Genomic DNA, 19942 nt, shown 5'->3' with positions numbered 1-19942 from the left:
AATTTCCGCTGTTGCTCACTCTGGCAATGGAGGAGACCCAGGACAGAGAGGTCGGATTGGGAATGGGAGGGGGAGTTGAAGTGCTGAGCCACCGGGAGGTCAGGTAGGTTATTGCGGACTGAGCGGAGGTGTTCGGCGAAACGATCGCCCAACCTACGCTTGGTCTCACCGATGTAAATCAGCTGACATCTAGAGCAGCGGATCCAGTAGATGAGGTTGGAGGAGATACAGGTGAACCTTTGTCGCACCTGGAACGACTGCTTGGGACCTTGAATGGAGTCGAGGGGGGAGGTGAAGGGACAGGTGTTGCATTTCTTGCGGTTGCAACGGAAAGTGCCCGGGGAGGGGGTGGTGCGGGAGGGAAGGGAAGAATTGACGAGGGAGTTGCGGAGGGAGCGGTCTTTGCGGAAGGCAGACATGGGGGGAGATGGGAAGATGTGGCGAGTGGTGGGGTCACGTTGGAGGTGGCGGAAATGGCGGACGATTATGTGTTGTATTTGCCGGCTGGTGGGGTGAAAGGTGAGGACCAGAGGGACTCTGCCCTTGTTGCGTGTGCGGGGATGGGGAGAGAGAGCAGTGTTACGGGGTATGGATGAGACCCTGGTGTGAGCCTCATCTATGGTGGCGGAGGGGAATCCCCGTTCCCTGAAGAACGAGGACATTTCCGATGCCCTGGTATGAAATGTCTCATCCTGGGAACAGATGCGGCGTAGGCGGAGGAATTGGGAGTAGGGGATGGAGTCTTTACAGGGGGCCGGGTGGGAAGACGTGTAGTCCAGATAGCCATGTGAGTCAGTGGGTTTGTAATGTATGTCGGTCAGGAGTCTGTCCCCTGCGATGGAGATGGTGAGGTCAAGGAATGGTAGGGAAGTGTCGGAAATCGTCCAGGTGTATTGGAGTGCCGGATGGAAGTTGGTGGTGAAGTGGATGAAGTCAGTCAGTTGTGTGTGGGTGCAGGAGGTGGCACCAATGCAGTCGTCAATGTAACGGAGGTAGAGGTCGGGGATGGGGCCCTGGTATGTCTCGAACAAGGATTGTTCAACGTACCCGACAAAGAGGCAGGCGTAGCTGGGGCCCATGCGTGTGCCCATAGCTACGCCTTGTGTTTGGAGGAAATGGGAGGAGTCAAATGTAAAGTTGTTGAGGGTGAGGACCAACTCCGCTAAGCGGAGGAGAGTGTCAGTGGCTGGGTATAGGTTGCTCCTCTGGTCGAGGAAGAACCGGAGGGCTCCGAGGCCATCCTGGTGGGGGATGGAGGTGTAGAGTGACCGGACCTCCATGGTGAAGATGAGGGGGTGAGGGCCCAGAGAGTGGAATGCGTGGAGGCGGCGGAGAGTGTCTGAGGTGTCTAGAACATAGGTGGGGAGGGATTTGACCAAGGGGGATAGGATGGAGTCAAGGTATGTGGAGATGAGTTCGGTGGGGCACGAACACGCAGAGACAATGGGTCTGCCGGGCGAGCCGGGTTTGTGGATTTTGGGGAGAAGGTAAAAACGGGCCGTGCGGGGCTGGGGAACGATGAAGTTGGAGGCTTGGTCAGGTAGGGCGTGGGAATTGATGAAGTTAAACATTAAAACACGTTGCCTGAGATTTAAACAGTTTCTCCAAGGCTCAACAGTTCGACCAATCATCGATTAACAGGATGACCGTCTCGCAACATTATTTTTCTATTTACAATGCTTTTGCAGTGATCCAATCGAAATGACGCATTTAAGGTTCGTTTGCAAAACTGCTATACATGTTATCACTTTAAGAGAAACAGGGAGAACACCTGGGCCCCTCACCATCCTGCATACCAGTCTGAGCCTAGACTGGCTGGCGCCAATCAAAGCCTGCAAAGTTCAGCTGACAAGGGTTAAACAATTCTGACAAGTGTAGGGATCCTCCATTTTATGGTGTCTTTAATTTGGCCAATATTAACAGATTAACTCCCTCTTGGCAAAAGACTGTACATTTACCCGATCTATTCCTCTCATGATTTTGTACACCTTAATAAGATCACCCCACATGTTCCTGCGCTCCAAGGAACAGTCTCAGCCTGCTCAACCTCTTACTATAGTTGAGGCCCTCAAGTCCTGGCACTATTCTTGTAAATCTTCTCTGCAGCCATTCCAGATTGACAACATCTTTTCTATAACATGGTGACCAAAACTGAACACAATACCCTAAATGTGGCCTCACCAATGTCTTATGTAACTGTAACACGACTTCCTAACATCTATATTCAATATTCTGACTGATTAATGACCAGTAATATTGATTACTCTTGTATTTGAAAATAATATACTGAAATACTGAGAATGAGTTAATGTATCTGAGTTTCTGAGTTTTAGACTGTAATAAAATTGTAAAAATATTTGATTGTTTTGAATGAAAAAAAATCAACCTATTTTACATAAGGAATTGAACAACTCTCAAAAGTATAACATTTAGCCATTTGAGCCTGTTCCATGAGTCAATGAAATCATGACTGATATGTGAGCTAACTCAATATATTTTCTCTCCCTTAATAACTTTGGTTAATAAAAGTCTTAATGGTCTTGAGTTTTTAATTCGTATTAAAAAAAATCAACTACCATTTGATGTGTTTTTAGTTTCTACCATTCTCTCTAGTTTCCACTACTCTCCTAACTTCACCCTTGAAAGACTTGGTCATCTCAGATTACAAATGTCATGGAAATAATTTCATGGAAAAAAATTGCCCATTTCATTTTAATTCCAGAAAACGCTTCTGAAGCTAACTTTATCATTAAAAAAAAAAAAATCGCAAACCATACGTGGGCTTTGAATTACATTTTATGCAGATGCAAGCCTAGGAATGGCATAATTGTTAGCTGTTAATTGGACATAATCAGCAAATTGATAATATTGAAAGGGAGTGAGTGTTTAAGCTGTCAGGACATTTTATTATTTGCCAAAATATACATCTCAATAGCATAATGATTGAAAACTTACGTTTCCACACACCACTCGTAAATCTGGAGATTTTTTTAATGATAAATTTAGCTTCAGAAGCGTTTTCATTTTGCATGTAAAAATCCACTTGAGAACCATGGGCGATTTAAAAATTTTACAGCCAGATTTATCACTTCTGAAACTTTTTAGATACCAAAGGATTCAAGATAAAACACAAATAATGCATTGCTGTTGATGAAATGCACTCAACAAACGCAATAATTCCCAATATTTTCAATCTTGATATCTGCACAATCAATGTTCGCCAACCACTTTAGCTGTTGTTGTCCCTTCAGCTATCGCTTCTCTCTACCTTCATTTCTCCTCACTTTTGGAATTCTGAAGTAGGATAAATGTCTCTAACGGTTACCCTGATTTCCACAATTATTTACAGCGCAAAAATGGACAATTTCGGCGTTTTTTAACAGGTAAGAAAGTGCGTGTTTCGTGTGTTAACTGTGTATGCCATAGGCTGTCATGTCCTCCACATGGATTGAGCTGCTCCATGCATCCGCTCTTTGACCCAATTACCTTATGTGCAACCCCCCTATAAGAGTAGGGAGGTTATGCTAAGCTTTACAAAGCCTGTTAGGCCACGGTTGGAGTATTTACTGCAGTTTTGGCACCACACAGTAGAAATGACGAGATCACAGAAGAGAGGGTGCTGAGGAGATTCAACACAATGTTGCTTGGGAAGGAGCATTTTAAGTATGTGGGTAAGCTTGATTTTCCCCCTGGGAAGAACAGTGAAGGGGAATTTGACAGGTATGCAAAATTATAACGGGCTTCGGTTGAGTATATAGTTTTCCCTATAGCAGCGCTGTATGCGGGATAGATTTGTCATAGGTTTGAGACAAGGGATTTGGAAGGAAAAAAAATCATCTTGAGGGTACTTGAAATCATGAGGGTCTGGTGAAGGCAGGTAATCTCACAACATTTATGAAGTATTAAGTCAATACATGTACATGGCAGTGGCATAAACGGTTATGATTGAATGCCGGAAAATTGTTTTGCTACCGATAGGTAGTTCATGCCTGGCAATGGCACATTCCTCAAACTACCTGTTTCCTGCTCTAAAACTCGTGAGTTGACAAGGTAACCGTGTGAACCGTCTATCACTTCAATTCTTCATCCAGCTGAGCTCTATATTTGAGAATTTAACAATTATAGATAACTAGCCTTTTCTTGACCTGTTCGAATGCAACGTCATCCACCTGCAGCACTCACTCAGTTTGTCCAATCTCCGCCGATGCTATTTGATCTCTGGGTAATTTTGGTATTCTATCTCAGATTTCTAGCATCTCTGCCTTTCACGGTTGCAGCATATGTATCCTACTTACTGTGAGTGTGATAGTTGCCATTTAGTCCTTGCTGGTTTTCTGCCTCGACCCGAAACGTCACCTATTCCTTTTCTCCAGAGATACTGCCTGACCCACTGTGTCACTCCAGTTTTTTTACCCCCATAAATTCAAGTTCATTTGTCACTAAGCTATCCTTAGGGTTAAATCACTGCGTGTAACGTACACGACGGAAGTCCACGCATTAACACAGGGAGAACGTGGAAACTCCAGCATCATGGCAAGGATGGAAACCTGGTCTTTGGAGCGATAGCCCGAACTGCACATATTTTTGTGTAATGTTCGCTGTTAACAAGACAACGACAACTTCTTTCGTTCAGTCAGTCTGGCGAAGGGTCTCGACTCGAAACGTCACCCATTATTTCTTCCCAGAGATGCTGCCTGTCCCGCTGAGTTACTGCAGCTTTTTGTGTCTACAGTTTAAACCTTTGAATCAGCATCTGCACTTCCTTCGTACACACTTCTTTCGTTCGGTCGCCGGTTCCCTAAAGCTCCACCCATTAGCTTTGTTCCACGGGAAGGGGTAGGAGGAAGGAGGGGGAGGAGGGAGGAGGGAGGAGGGAGGAGGGAGGAGGGAGGAGGGAGGAGGGAGGGGGGAGAGGGGAGAAGGGAGAGGGGAGAGGGAGAGGGGGAGGGGGGGGGGGAGGGGGGGGGGGGAGGGGGGAGGGAGGAGGGAGGAGGGAGGAGGGAGGAGGGAGGAGGGAGGGAGGAGGGAGGGAGAGGGGGAGAGGGGGAGGGGGAGGGGGAGGAGAGGGAAAGGAGGGAGGTTCACTCTTTCTGCGCATGCGCCGATACCGTTGGCCACGGACGGAGCGCGAGACCCGCCTGTCCGCTGTGCTGCGCAGGCGCTAACGGTCGGCGGGACGCGCGCGATGTTTTGAACAAAGATCGCTATAAGATCTTTGGTTTTGAATGCGTCAGAATGGAGCGGAGCCGGGCGCCGAGTATTCGCCTCAGAGAGGCCGCCGCCTCAGTTGTTGTTGATGGCGGCGGCCTGGAGGCGCTGCAGAAAGCCGTCGAGTACTTTAGTACCGGTAAGTGTGACAGACGACCGCATCCCATTATTTAAGAGCTCAAAATGCTCGATTGAGCAGGGTGGCCGTGCCTCACTTTGCGGGCTGGTCTCACCCAGGAGCAAGATCTCTGCCCAGGAGTAGCCTTAGTGATTAATCCTCGGTTCATCAAACGATCGAAACGCCAAAAGAGAGTTGAATGAAAGGAAGAGCCGGCAGCGTGTGGAGATATGGAGTTGTTGCGGATACCACAGTACGCTGGGTGAAGTCAGGCGATCTGTAAATAGGTTCTCAAACTTGACCTCCAGGAGCACCAAGATATTAATGAGAAGACACAGAGTGCTGGAGTCGCTCGGCGGGTCAGGCAGAATTTGCCTGACCCGCTGAACTACTCCTGCATTGTCGTATCTGAACCCAACAATACGAACTCCAGAACAAGGGGTCACAGTTTAAGGATAAGGGGGAAATCTTTTAGGACCGAGATGAGGAAAACATTTTTCACACAGAGAGTGGTGAATCTCTGGAATTCTCTGCCACAGAAGGTAGTTGAGGCCAGTTCATTGGCTATATTTAAGAGGGAGTTAGATGTGGCCCTTGTGGCTAAAGGGATCAGGGGGTATGGAGAGAAGGCAAGTACAGGGTACTGAGTTGGATGATCAGCCATGATCATATTGAATGGCGGTGCAGGCTCGAAGGGCCGAATGGCCTACTCCTGCACCTATTTTCTATGTTTCTAACATCTCCATATCTCAGTTCCTTGTTTCTGCAGGCCCTGAATGAGGATAACCTGCGGGAATTGCTCAGCATAAGTTGCAAATTTGTAGACTGACAACTGAGATGTCGGCTTGGATTCACAGGGTTGATTCTATTGAATGAGTGAAATCTTAGGGGAGAATTAAAACAATCAATTCTATGGAAAAGAATGGGTAATATGGGAAAGATTCAACGGCAAATTATAGGGAAAGTAGCGAAGTTACAAGGGAGGGAAGTATGGCATGTTTGGAGACCACAAGGGATTAGCCAAGGTTGTTACTGACTTCATGATGAAATATGTCGACGAGTGTGTTCCAACTAAAAACATCCTGGTGTTCATCAAGCAAGAATTTTTAAATAGACCAGGAGGGCTCCAATATTCTGAAGCCTAGAAGTCGGGCATTCTAGTCTAGCAATGCAGATTCATACAGGAAGACTAGGTATAACCTGATTGAGTTATTTGAAGACTTGACCAAAAAGGTAGATGAGGGCAGAGCAGTAGATGCGGTATTTCAGTAAGGCATTCGACAAGGTTCCGCATGGTAGGGTGCTCTGGAAGGTTAGATCACATGGGATCCAAGGAGAGATACCCGAATTGGCTTCATGGAAGGAAGCAGAGGGTGATGGTGGAAGGTTGCTTCTCCGACTGGAGGCCTGAGACTAGTGGTGTGCCCCAGCGTTCGGTGCTGGGCCTGTTACTGTTTGTCATCTACATCAATGATTTGGATGAGAACATACAGTACATGGCAAGATTAGCAAATTTGCTGTTGATACAAAAGTGGGTTGTTTTGCAGATAGTGAAAATGGTTGTGGAAAATTTCAGAATAATCTTGATTGATTGGCCAAGTGGGCTCAGGAATGGTTGATGGAATTTAATGCAGAGAAATGTGAGGTGTTGCATTTTGGGAAGTCTAACATGGGCAGGACCTATACAGTGAATGGTAGGGCTCTGATGAGTGTTGTACAGCAGAGGGATCTAAGAATGCTGGTGCATGGTTCCTTGAAGGTCTAGTCACAGGTAGATAAGGTGGTCAAAAAGGCTTTTGGGACAATTACCTTCATCAGTCAGAGTATTGAGTATAGGGTCTGAGCTATAAAAAGAGGTTGAGTAGGGTGGGACTCTATTCCCTGGAGGGCAGGAGGATGGGGGGGGTGAACTCATAGAGGTGTATGAGATCATGAGAGGAGTAGTTCGGGTAGATGCACAGTCTCTTGCCCAGAGTAGGTGAATCAATGACCAGAGGACAAAGGTTTAAGGTGAAGGGGAAAAGATTTAATAGGAATCTGAAGGGTGACTTTTTCACACGAAGGGTGGTGGGTGTATGGAACAAACTGCCAGAAGAGGACTATCCTAACATTTAAGAAGCAGTTATGTACACGAATAGGACAGGTTTGAAGGGATATGGACCAAACACAGGCTGGTGGGACTCTTGTGGCTGGTGTGGGCAAGTTATAGAAACAGAGAAAACAGGTATAGGAGTAGGCCATTTGGCCCTTCGAGCCAGCACCTCCATTCAATATGATCATGGCTGATCATCCAAAATCAGTATCCCATTTTGGCTTTTCCCCAATATCCCTTGATTCCCTTAGCCCTAAGAGCTAAATCTTTCTTGAATACATCCAGTTAATTGGCCTCCACTGCCTTCTGTAGCAGAGAATTCCACAGATTAACAACTCTGAGTGAAAACGATTTTCTTTATATCAATCCTAAATGGCCTACTCCTTATTCTTAAACTGTGAACCCTGGTTCTGGACTCCCCCAAGCAGTTTGTGAGATTGATCGACTGACGGGCACACATGAGCACACACACACACACACACACCTAAACCACAGCTAACAGTGAAATGACCTGTGGAGGAAGGAACTGCAGATGTTGCTTTTTATGAATGGGGGGAGGGAAAAGGAGAGGTGAGGGTGGGAGGGGAGGAGGAGAGGGGAAAGATCCTGGGGAGGCGAGGAGGGAGACTGGGGGGGATTGAGGGAGAGTGGGGGAGGAGGGGGAATAGGAGAGGAGTGGGGGAGGTATGGAGTGAATAGAGGGAGAGGAGGGCAGTGGGGGAGGTCGGGAGGGATAATGGAGGAGGATAGGGGGGTGTGGGATAGTGGCATAGGTGGGGTGTAGGGAGGGGAGAGGAGTTATGGAGGGAGGGAGTGACTGAGGGTAGGGGAAAGGAGAGGTGAGGGAGGGGAAAGAAGAGGGGGTGGGAATGCTGGGGGATGAGGGGAAATAAACTGCGCCTGCGCAATTGGGGGCTATGTGTGGGTGGTAAATATTGCGTTGGGGGAACATCATGTTGCGTGGATTACAACACTTTTAATTGACCGTGCAGTGGCGCAGCTGGTAGAACTGTCGCCTCGCAGCGCCAAAGATACGGGTTCAATCTTGATCTCGGGTGCTGTCTGTGTGGAGTTTGCACATTTTCTCATTGGCGGGTTGGCGGCGCGACCGACGTCGCAGCGGCCTCTTAGTCCGTCTGTCTTTTTTTATTTTATTGTCCTGTTGAGTGTATAGTTTGTGGTGGGTTTTTGACTGTGTATGTGTGGGGGGCGGGGGGGTGGGTGGGGGAAACTTTTAGATCTCTTCCCTGTACGGGGACCCGACCTTTCCCTGCCGGGTCTCCGTTGCCGTTGGGGCCTAGCACCGTGGAGCGGCCTCCAACCAGAACGACAGCTCAAGTCACGGAGCCTGCGGAGCTGCGGACCTACCATCGTAGAGCTGGCCAGTTCGGAGCGTGGAGAGCTGTGATGGCGCGCTGCTGCGACCCGACTCCGGTGGATGGTGACACCGGGAGCTCGCGGGTCCCCGGTGGGAGACCGCTTTGCGGGGCACCGGCAACGGCGACTTCTCCCGCTCGAATTGCGGGGTTGAAAGGGACCTGGAGCGGGGCCTTACAACGCCCGGCGCGGCTTTAAATGGCCACGGGCTTGCTAGCGCCCGCCGGGGGCTCCAACATCGGGACCCGGAGCAGGGCCTTACATCGCCCGGCACGGCTTTAAGTCGCCGTGGGACTTGCTAGCGCCCGCTGGGGGCTTTGACTTTGACTTTGGGAGAGGAATGGAGAGCAGGGGAGAGACAAGACTTTGCCTTCCATCACAGTGAGGAGGAGATTCACTGTGATGGATGTTTGTGTAAATTGTGTTGTTGTGTGTCTTGGTTCTTTTCTTGTATGACTGCAGAAACCAAATTTCGTTTGAACTTCATGTGAGGTTCAAATGACAAATAAACGGCATTGTATATTGTATTGCATGACCATAGGTTGCCTCTGGGTGCTTCGTTTATTTCTCGCATCCCAAAGCCGAGTGGGTTTCCAGGTTAATTGGCTTCTGTAAATTGCCCCTAGTTTGTGGACGCAGAAGTGGGATAACGTAGATCTGATGTAACTAAGTGATTGATGGTTGGCATAGACTCAGTGGGCTGAAGGACTTGTTTCCATGCTGTTTCTCAAAACGAAATTAAATCTCAATTATAAAGAGAGAGGATAGGCTAGGTTTGTTTTCCCTGCAGTGGTGGAAGCTGAGGTGTGACCTGAAACTCATATGTCAGGCTGTTATTCATTGATTACAGCTCGGCATTTAACACAATCATCCCCTCCAAACTGGTTACCAAACTCGCAGAACTGGGTCTCTGCGCATCCCTCTGCAACTGGATCCTCGACTTCCTCGTCCACAGACCACAGTCTGTTCGTATTGGTGGAAATGTGTCAGCCTCAATAACAATCAGCACGGGAGCACCTCAAGGCTGCGTGCTCAGCCCCCTGCTGTACTCACTCTATACCCATGACTGCGTAGCGAACCACAGTGCGAACTCCATCATCAAGTTTGCTGACGACACCACTATTGTGGGGCGTATCACTGATGGGGATGAGTCAGAGTACAGAAGAGAGATCGAGCAACTGTCCATATGGTGCCAGCGCAATAACCTGGCCCTGAATACCAGCAAAACCAAGGAACTGATTGTGGACTTTGGAAGGAGTAGGAGGGGGACCCACAGCCCCATTTATATCAACGGGTCGATGGTTGAAAGGGCCAAGAACTTCAAATTCCTGGGGGTGCACATCTCTGAAGATCTTTCCTGGTCCGAGAACACGAACGCAATTATCAAAAAAGCTCATCAGCGCCTCTACTTCCTGAGAAGATTACGGAGAGTCGGATTGTCAAGGAAGACTCTCTCTAACTTCTACAGGTGCACAGTCGAGAGCATGCTGACCGGTTGCATCGTGGCTTGGTTCGGAAATTTGAGCGCCCTGGAGAGGAAAAGATTACAAAAAGTAGTAAACACTGCCCAGTCCATCATCGGCTCTGACCTTCCTTCCATCGAGGGGATTTATCGCAGTCGCTGCCTCAAAAAGGCTGGCAGTATCATCAAAGACCCACACCATCCTGGCCACACACTGATCTCCCTGCTACCTTCAGGTAGAAGGTACAGGAGCCTGAAGACTGCAACAACCAGGTTCAGGAATAGCTACTTCCCCTCAGCCATCAGGTTATTAAACCTGGCTCGGACAAAACTCTGATTATTAGCAACCACTTTCTGTTATTTGCACTACCAGTTTATTTATTCATGTGTGTATATATTTATATCATGGTATATGGACACATTTATCTGTTTTGTAGTAAATGCCTACTATTTTCTGTGTGCTTAAGCAAAGCAAGAATTTCATTGTCCTATACAGGGACACATGACAATAAACTCACTTGAACTCACTTGAACTCACTTGAACTTGAACTTGAAATAGGCGTATAAAAGTATAAGGGGGAGAGATGGGCAGATAATAAGAATGTTTTTCTCGTGGACTGACTATAATGAGGGCAAATATATAAGATGGTAGTGGGCATAACAGTGATCTTGGGGAATCTTTTATTCACACAATGGTTTTTGGAATGCATTGCATGAAGATTTTGGGGAGGCAGGTAATCTTGTAACATTTATGAAGCATCTTGAATCATCAAGGCAGAGAGCTATGAGCTAAATCGGATGTCATGCAGACAAGTATAATTGTCTACATGAATGTGGTGGAGGTCCTGTTTCTCTGCCGTATGATTCTTAGAATTTGGAGACGTGGATGGCGAGAGTTACGGTGATGACAAAGATCATGCTGAAGGGTGCATGCTGCAATGCCATATAAGAAAGATGTTGAATGGCAATTAAATGTTAATTTGTAGCACTATAAATGGCTGGAAATGCATCAAGACAAGTCAAGAGAGTTTATTGTCATGTGTCCCAGATAGGACAATGAAATTCTTGCTTGCTGCAGCACAACAGAATATTTTAGGCATAAATACAGATCAGATCAGTGTGTCCATATACCATAGAATATATATATATGTATATATATGTGTGTGTGTGTGTGTGTGTGTATATATATATATACACATATACATATACATATATATGTATATATATATATATGTATATATGTACACACACACACATATATATATATATATATATATATATATATATATATATATATATATATATATATATATATATATATATATATATAGATATATATATATATATATATATATATATATATATATATATATATATATACATATTCTATGGTATATGTAGGTATGTTGCAAAACGTACCTGAAGCGTCTTTGAAAATCTGCCGTTGCGGGTGTGCGCGATTTTGGCGCCGTTTAGAGGGGGCGGGTTTAAAACGCGATTTTCTCTAAGCTGTTCAAATCGAAAATGTTCAGCCTAGTTAATTATTAACGAAAAATCGCTGGAAGACCCCGTCGCAAAAGCTATTATTAGGTTTAAAGGCCTCGTATAATAGTTATAGTAGTTTAAAAATCAATCTCTAAACCCACGACCGACAGCAACCGCAGAGTCTCATAAAGCAAATAGCAGAAGTTAGGTTGTATATTTTTACATTAAAAAGGGCTTCTAAAGATCCCTTTATACAAAATTTAATATTGCGAGTAGCTCAATTTGGCCCCATTATATCGCGCGGTATTTTTCTGGGCATTTGGGGCACAAATCTACCGCAATGTGAACGTTCTAAACCAGCGCGTTCCACAGGGACCCACTGGAAAGCTGATTTAAATGGGCATTTATTTACAGCAATTGAACACTGAATTCCTTCCATTTGGTCTATAAATTAATGTAAATGAGATTTAAAAATCATGTTTTATTGTGAATTATTTGTGAATATTATTTGGACATTTAGGCTATTTAAAAATGTTAATAATTTATTAAGAAATGGATAGATGTTTAGATCTAGTAATTGAAGTCTGAAATTAGCTACAATTAGGTAACTAACTAATTATATGCTTTAATTTCAGGTCATCCAAGTAAGATTATTTTATATTTGTTTCAGAATGCTTCAATCTATGATAACTGAAAATTTCATTCAGTTCTCTTAATTTTTAAGAAAGTTATGGGCTTTTGACTGTTCACGATCACAACTTTTTTGTTATGTCCATAGAAAATCAATAGGGAACAAGATGCTCATTTCCGAGTATGAAAATGGCCATAACTTTTTAAATACTTGAGATATGAAAGTGAATTAGGTGTCAAATTAAACTTATTTTTATGCTTTATCTGATGGGATAAATTACAGACTTGATTTTTAAAATCTCAAAATTTTGTAACATTGCTAGTATATGGACACACTGATCTGATCTGTATTTATGCCTAAAATATTCTGTTGTGCTGCAGCAAGCAAGAATTTCATTGTCCTATCTGGGACACATGACAATAAACTCTCTTGACTTGTCTTGATATATATATATACATAAATATACATAAATATACAGATAAGGTGCAATAGGCTGTTTTAGTTCAGAGTTTGTTTGAAGTTGTGTTTAATAGTCTGATGGCTGTAGGGAAGAAGCTGTTCCTGAACCTGGATGTTGCAGATTTCAGGCTCCTGTACTTTCTACCTGATGGCAGCGGTGAGATGAGTGTGTGGCCAGGATGGTGTGGGTCCTTGATGATGTTGGCAGCCTTTTTGAGGTAGCGACTGCGATAGATCCTCTTGATGGTAGGGAGGTCAGAGCCGATGATGGACTGGGCAGTGTTTACAACTTTTTGCAGCCTTTTCTGCTCCTGGACGCTCAGGTTGTCGTACGAAGCCACGATGCAACTGGTCTGCATGCTCTCTACTGTGCACCTTTAGAAGTTCGAGAGAGTCCTCCTTGACATACTGACTCTCCGTATTCTTCTCAGGAAGTAGAAGCACTGTGCTTTCTTTATGATTGCATCAGTGTTCTGGGACAAGGAGAGATCTTCGGAAATATGGACACCCAGGAATTTGAAGTTCTTGACCCTTTCCACCATCGACCCGTTAATATAAACGGGAGTGGGTCCCCTACCCCTTCCGAAGTCCACAATCATTTCCTTGGTTTTGCTGGTGTTGAGAGCCAGGTTATTGTGCTGGCACCATTTGGTCAATCGGTCGATCTCACTTCTATACTCTGACTTGTTCCCATCAGTGATACGTCCCACAACAGTGGTGTCGTCAGCGAACTTGATGATGGAGTTTGCACTATGTCCGGCTACACAGTCATGAGCATAGAGTGAGTACAGCAGGGGGCTGAGCAGGCAGCCTTGAGGTGCTCCCGTGCTGATTGTTATGGAGGATGACATATTTCCACCAATACGGACCGACTGTGATCTGTGAATGAGGAAGTCGAGGATCCAATTGCAGAGGGATGCGCAGAGACCCAGATCTGAGAGCTTGGTAACCAGCTTGGAGGGGATGATGGTATTAAATGCCGAGCTGTAGTCAATGAATAACAGCCTGACATATGAGTTTTTGTGGTTCAGAGCGGAGTGGAGAGCCAGTCAAATCGCATCCACGGTTGATCTCTTGTGGCGGTAAGCGAAGTGCAGTGGGTCCAGGTTTTTGTCGACGTATGAGTTGATTTGCGCCATGATCAGCCTCTCGAAGCACTTCATCACCACCGACGTTAGCGCCGCTGGTCGATAGTCATTGAGGCACGTCACCTTGCTCTTCTTGGGCACTGGTATAATTGATGCCTTTTTAAAGCAGATGGGAACCTCAGACCTCAGAAGTGAGAGGTTGAAAATGCCTGTAAAAACTCCACCCAGTTGGTCCAGGTTTTTATATCATGTCTGGGTATATCATCAGGTCCAGGCGCTTTCCGAGGGTTCACCCCTCTGAAGGATCATCTGACGTCGGCCTCTGTGACCGAAATACCATCACGGCGAATGAGGGCTCGGGAAGGCACATCAGTGTTCTCCCTATCAAAGCGTGCGTAAAACGCATTGAGCTCGTCAGGGAGTGATGCTTTGCTGACATTTGAGCTGCCTCCTGATTTCGCCTTGGAGGAGGTGATTACATTCAACCCCCGCCACAGTTGCCAAACATCCATCTCATCCTCCAGCTTGGAGCAGAAGTCCCTTTTGGCCTTTTTGATGGCCTTACCAAGGTCGTACCTGGACTTCTTGTAGACCTCTGTATCTCCAGACCTGAATGCCCGAGATGTGGTCTTCAGAAGAATGCGAATTTCATGGTTCACCCAAGGCTTCTGGTTAGGAAACACTCGGAAGGTTTTTGTTGGGATGCAGTGATCCACATATTTCTTTGTGAAGTCTGTAGCGACTGTGGCGTATTCTTTCAGGTCCATTGCCGAGTCCCTGAACATTGCCGGTCTACAGCCTCCAAACAGTCCTGGAGTTGTTCCTCTGCGCCCCCCCCCCCCCCCCCCCGACCAGATCTGTATAATCCTCATCTCTGGGGGGGTGCTCTTCAATTGCTGCTTGCAGGCAGGAAGAAGCAGCACAGCAGTATGGTCGGATTTACCGAAGTGAGGGTGAGGGATAGAACGATAGACATCCTTGATGATCGTGTAGCGGTGGTCGAGGGTGTTTGGTCCTCTGGTGCTGCAGGAGACATGTTGGTGGAAGTTAGGGAGCGATTTCTTAAGGTTGGCTTTGTTGAAGTCCCCGGCTGCGGTGGTAAATGCCTCGGGGTAAGACGTCTGGTGCTTGTTGACCACGGCGTGCAGCTCCCCCAGTGCCAGGCAGACGTCTTCCTGGAGTGGGATGTAGATCGCGGTCAGGATGATGGAGGAAAATTCCATCGGTAGGTAGAAGCGACGGCACTTCACCGCCAGATGTTCGAGGTGTGGAGAGCAGGAGTTGGATAGCACTGCCACATCTGAGCACCATGCAGAGTTGACCATGAGGCAGTCTTCTCCCTTTCCCAGATGCCAGCGTACAATCCATACGGTGGATGGAGAACCCTTCAGGCTGGACCGCTGAGTCTGGGGAGCTGGGAGGTGAGCCATGTCTCTGTGAAACAGAACACAGAGCATTTCCTCAGATCCCTTTGGTAAAGCAGCCTTGCTCTTAAGTCCTCCATTTTGTTTGCTAGTGACTGTACATTGGCCAGTAGGGGATGGTAGGGAGAGGGGGCCGAAGTCCCCTACGCTACAGTCTTACTTGTAGTCCTGCCCGCCGGCCAAGTTTCCGTATTCCATGAAGCCCTCCTCGGTGTTTAAAGGTACAGTACGTGAGTCTCCGCGAGGTCGGGGATTCCCCTGAGATCAGGAATTCCCTTACAGTCGGCACCTCCATCAGAGCAGGAGAGACTGAGCTCCTGAAAAAAACTGAGACGTAGAACACAACAGTTGCTGGAAATTTGACATGAAAGAGAATTCTCGGAAAACTCAAAAGATCAGGCATTTTTTGTGGAGAGGGTAAAACCGATTTAATATTCAAAGCGGTTCTTGCATTAGTTTGGACAGGAAATGGAAAAGTCAAACTTGTCCATGTATATTTAAATATATTAATTGTCAATGTATAATTAAATATATTAATTTTACCTTTTATTTTGGTTTAGTAAAGGAGCGAAATCCATCAAAGGGAAATCTTTATCTGGACACAATTGAAGGCGTTGCTTTTGAGAAGGGCTTGCTACCAGATGTGATTGAGGCACTTCTGGACGTGGCTATGAGCGCCAGACTAGGTAAATGATCTTTTATGATGAAAGTTTGTTAAAATTAAAATGTCAATGAGAAATAAAAAGCATGATGGAGAAGATCATGTAGGAATTTGTTTTTCTCCTCAAAACATTAATTTAATGCTCCTATGGAGACCTCCAATTAGGCTTGTTTTGTTAACTGACAAAGTTAAGGATGATGGTACCTGCAGTGTACGTGCACGAACTCAACAGTTCAAAATTAGGCTTTACATGGCAAAGTTAAAATATTTTGTATCTTCTCAATTTTTTCTTGCAGCAAAATATTTTCATTTTTTTGATATTGCAGTCCTGATGATATGAATGCTTTCATTCACAGTTGACAGGTTTAATACGCGCATGTTGAAATGCCTTATTCCTGCCTCAGTAGTTCCCGAAAATGCAGTGACAAAAGCCATCTCCTGGATGTGTACAAGGAAACCTAGCATGAATATTCAGGTAAGTCAGAATGACTGCTCAACAAGCGAGGGATGCCTGATTTAGGAAACTTGCCTAGATTTAAGCAGTACCTGAACTACAGCGGCTGAATACTTTGTGGTTATGTGGATTTTATACGTTTCTTTGAGCAATTTTATTTAGGTTGCATTTGTATGGCAACTGTATTCTCAAATCATTAGTTAATCGTGTATTTGCAGTTATCATCGTTAGTAAACTTTTCCTTAAGATTAAAAATTGTTCTGGTGATTGAAAAGTGAACCCAATATAGAGAAAGTTTCATATTAATTATATATTTTCTATTGTGAATGCATTTTGTCGGATCAAAGGTTAACAACTAATGGCAATGGAAACCGACTACGAGTATCAAATGCAGATGTGGAAACGTCTGCAAGAGCAGCCGAGGTCTGAAGATTCACCAGACCCGGATGAAGTGTTTGGAGGGAGAGGGAGTGTCACATCGCACGGGTGTTTTACCTGGTGAGACGCAGGAGGAGCCAGGCCCAGAATCACCCGAAGCCTCCAAGTGGCGCAACTAGTCCCTCGGAACAGATCTCCGGAGAAGGTTCGAGTCAAATGGCCACAGACCTGCAAGACGGCAGTCTGGCATCATTTCGACGATGACGTCGACATGGTGCAAGAAGCAACTGCTTCTAGATGTGGACCGAAGGCTGCGGACGATGACGACAATCATCGTCAGCCTAGCTGTGGAAAAGTTTGGAGCAGTGGAGAAGAAGCTGGCCAGAACACCTTTCACCATGAACCAAAGAGCAGCAAAGATCCACAAGATCGGCAGGAGCTGAAGTCCCTCAAGAAGCAGTACAAAGAGGCCAGCGAAGAACAACGTCCCCCCTTGGCTGAGCTGCAAACCATCCTGAGGAAGAAGCTGCTGACCCTCCGTAGAGCTGAGTGACATCGAAGACGCCGGAAGGAAAGAGCCAGGAAGTGAGCATCCTTCATAGCCAACCCCTTCGGCTTCACCAAACAACTGCTAGGGAAGGAGCGCAGTGTGAGTTTGGCTTGCTCTAAGGAGGAGATCGACCAGCACATCCAGACGACCTACAGTGACCCCGTCAGGCAGCAGGAGCTGGGCCAGTGCAACATCCTGATAAAACCACCTCCACCCATCAAGGAGTTTGATAGTAGAGAGCCACTCCTGAATGAGGTCCAGGACGTTGTGAAGAGATCAAGATCTGGCTCAGCCCCTGGCCCGAGCTGAACCACAGCACATCAAGTTCCTGGTCCAGGCAGTGTATGATGTCCTGCCCAGCCCATCGAACCTCTTCATCTGGGGCAAAGCGGAATCTCCGGATTGCCCGCAATGCTCGGGCACGGGGACATTGGAACACGTCCTGAGCTGCTGCCCAAAGGCTCTTCGGCAGGGCCGGTACACCTGGCATCATGAACAGGATCTTAAACCCATTGCAGAAGCCATCAGCATGGGAATCAGCAGCTGCAGACGAGCACGGCCCACCACCCAGATGATCACCTTTGTGAAGGCCGGAGTGCAGCTGCCAAGAACCACAGCAGCCAGGAATCGGTCAGCAATCCTGGCGACAGCGCAGGACTGGCAGCTTTCTGTCGACCTGGTGAAACAGCTGAAGTTCCCACAGCACATTGCCACAACCACCCTGAGGCCAGACATCCTCCTGGTCTCAGAGGCGACCAAAAACATCGTCTTGTTGGAACTGACAGTGCCGTGGAGGACCGTCTGGAGGAAGCCCACGAGAGGAAGATGACCAAGTATGAAGAGCTGGTCATAGACTGCCGTAAGCTGGGCTGGAAGGCAAGGTGTATGCCCATCGAGGTTGGCTGCAGAGGTTTTGCAGGGAAATCGCTCTACAAAGCCTTGAGTGCACTGGGCATCAACGGAGTGGCAAGGAGAAGAGCCATCAAGAACAGCACAGAGGCAGTAGAGAATGCCTCGAGATGGCTCTGGATCATCACTGGAGCGAATGTCACCTGAAGTCGTGGTCTGATCAACCGCGGCTGGGTCACCTGGGCGAGGGTGTCTGATGTTGAAAGACCCAAAACACCCAATGACCCCAGGTTACATCACTGATGATGTGTTCAGGAGCATCAATAGATGTATTTTTTAGCAATGTCGAAGGTAACCAGAGTGGATACTGAAAATAATCTTAGTTTTGCCAAATTATTCTTTTAATGACTGTGCAATATGTACAATGCAAATAAAGTACCGTAGAGCAACGAGGTTCCACAATGTCGTTGGTGTAATATTAGCACTTGAGAGGGGCAGTTGTTTGAATCCAAACTTGTAGACAGACTGCATGGAATTGACATACAAGCTAAACAGTGTTGATCACAAATTGATTTTTCTGCTTTGCAGCTGCTGTTTATCAAATGGTTGTTAGCTGTGTTTGATCTATTGAACTCAAAGAAACATTTACATTCATTGTATGGCATAATTTTCTTCTACCTTCAAAATGACAAGCTGGTAAGAAATAATTTAGATTTTTCCATTTGGTAAATCGTACAATTATTCTTTTTTTTTTTTTTTTTTTTTTTAAATTAGAAGTTAGTACAATACAAAACAATACAGTGGGACCTAATTTTAGGTGCCAACTATGTCATATTACAATTATTCTTAATGAATGATAAGAAGAATGATTGGAAGATAGGAAGAACTACAGTGTAGAAACATGTTGAGGTCATTCATCCCATCAAGTGAGCTTTTTAACTTGTATCTTTGAAAACTTGTATTCAACTTGTATCTTTAAAAAAAAGTCAATATCCCTCATCCATAAAATACTATATTTCTCGGTCTTAAATTTTCCATTGGTTCATTACTTATCGTTCTGTGAGATCGTTCTGGTCCTTCTCCAGTATGAGAATGGCCTGTTCTCTGAATCGAGTTTCTTTCTACCTAACCACTTAAATCTCTTTAATATTTTAAATACCTCAGTTAAATTTATTCTCAAGCGCCTAAATGCAGGGTATCTGATTAAATAAAGAGCCATTTCTAATTATTTTTAATGACTGAAAAATATAATTATTAAGTATTTTCTGAAGAAATGGTTTGCTTGTGATGTACAACACAATGGTAGGGAATGAACAAATTATTTTTAACGTTCACCAATATGTTTATAAAAATATCAGAACTAATTTTTTCAAGTTGTTTTATGTTTAAAATCAATACAGAAATTGTTTTAAATCTTTTTAATCTTTGATTTTTATAAGAATTGTGATTTACATGAGATTTTATCCTTTACAGTGCCCCTATATATGTCATCTGTTGTATCTGCTGACGAGAAAGGAAAATGGTAAGTATTGACCACAATTCTACTGATGAAAACTACTCTTTAATCTTGTGCGCAAGGCCAAAATCTGTACTTTGCAACACTGTGGTTGTGTATTATTAATTCCCTGGCACCTAGTATCTTGAAAATCAAATTCTAGTTGGAATTTATTGTGTTCCTATGTTTAAAAATGTAGTCCCAGACAGCA

At 45.5% G+C, this 19942-nt stretch overlaps 1 protein-coding gene across 1 annotated transcript in view; it reads left to right on the top strand.

Moving 5' to 3' along the window:
• Positions 1–5101: 5101 nt before the first annotated feature.
• The window catches only part of cenpi (centromere protein I), a 56903-nt gene continuing 42062 nt past the window's right edge, over positions 5102–19942 (top strand). Inside the window, exons 1-6 of the mRNA XM_033030610.1 lie at positions 5102–5187; positions 5219–5347; positions 15905–16030; positions 16362–16480; positions 18825–18932; positions 19710–19758. Coding sequence (XP_032886501.1) covers positions 5236–5347; positions 15905–16030; positions 16362–16480; positions 18825–18932; positions 19710–19758 — 514 coding nt within the window. The 5' untranslated portion in view covers positions 5102–5187; positions 5219–5235. The remainder of the gene's footprint in view (positions 5188–5218; positions 5348–15904; positions 16031–16361; positions 16481–18824; positions 18933–19709; positions 19759–19942) is intronic.

Source organism: Amblyraja radiata, chromosome 12 (assembly GCF_010909765.2).
Source record: "Amblyraja radiata isolate CabotCenter1 chromosome 12, sAmbRad1.1.pri, whole genome shotgun sequence".
Taxonomy (NCBI): domain Eukaryota; kingdom Metazoa; phylum Chordata; class Chondrichthyes; order Rajiformes; family Rajidae; genus Amblyraja; species Amblyraja radiata.
This window is presented reverse-complemented; position numbering and strand designations above follow the sequence as displayed.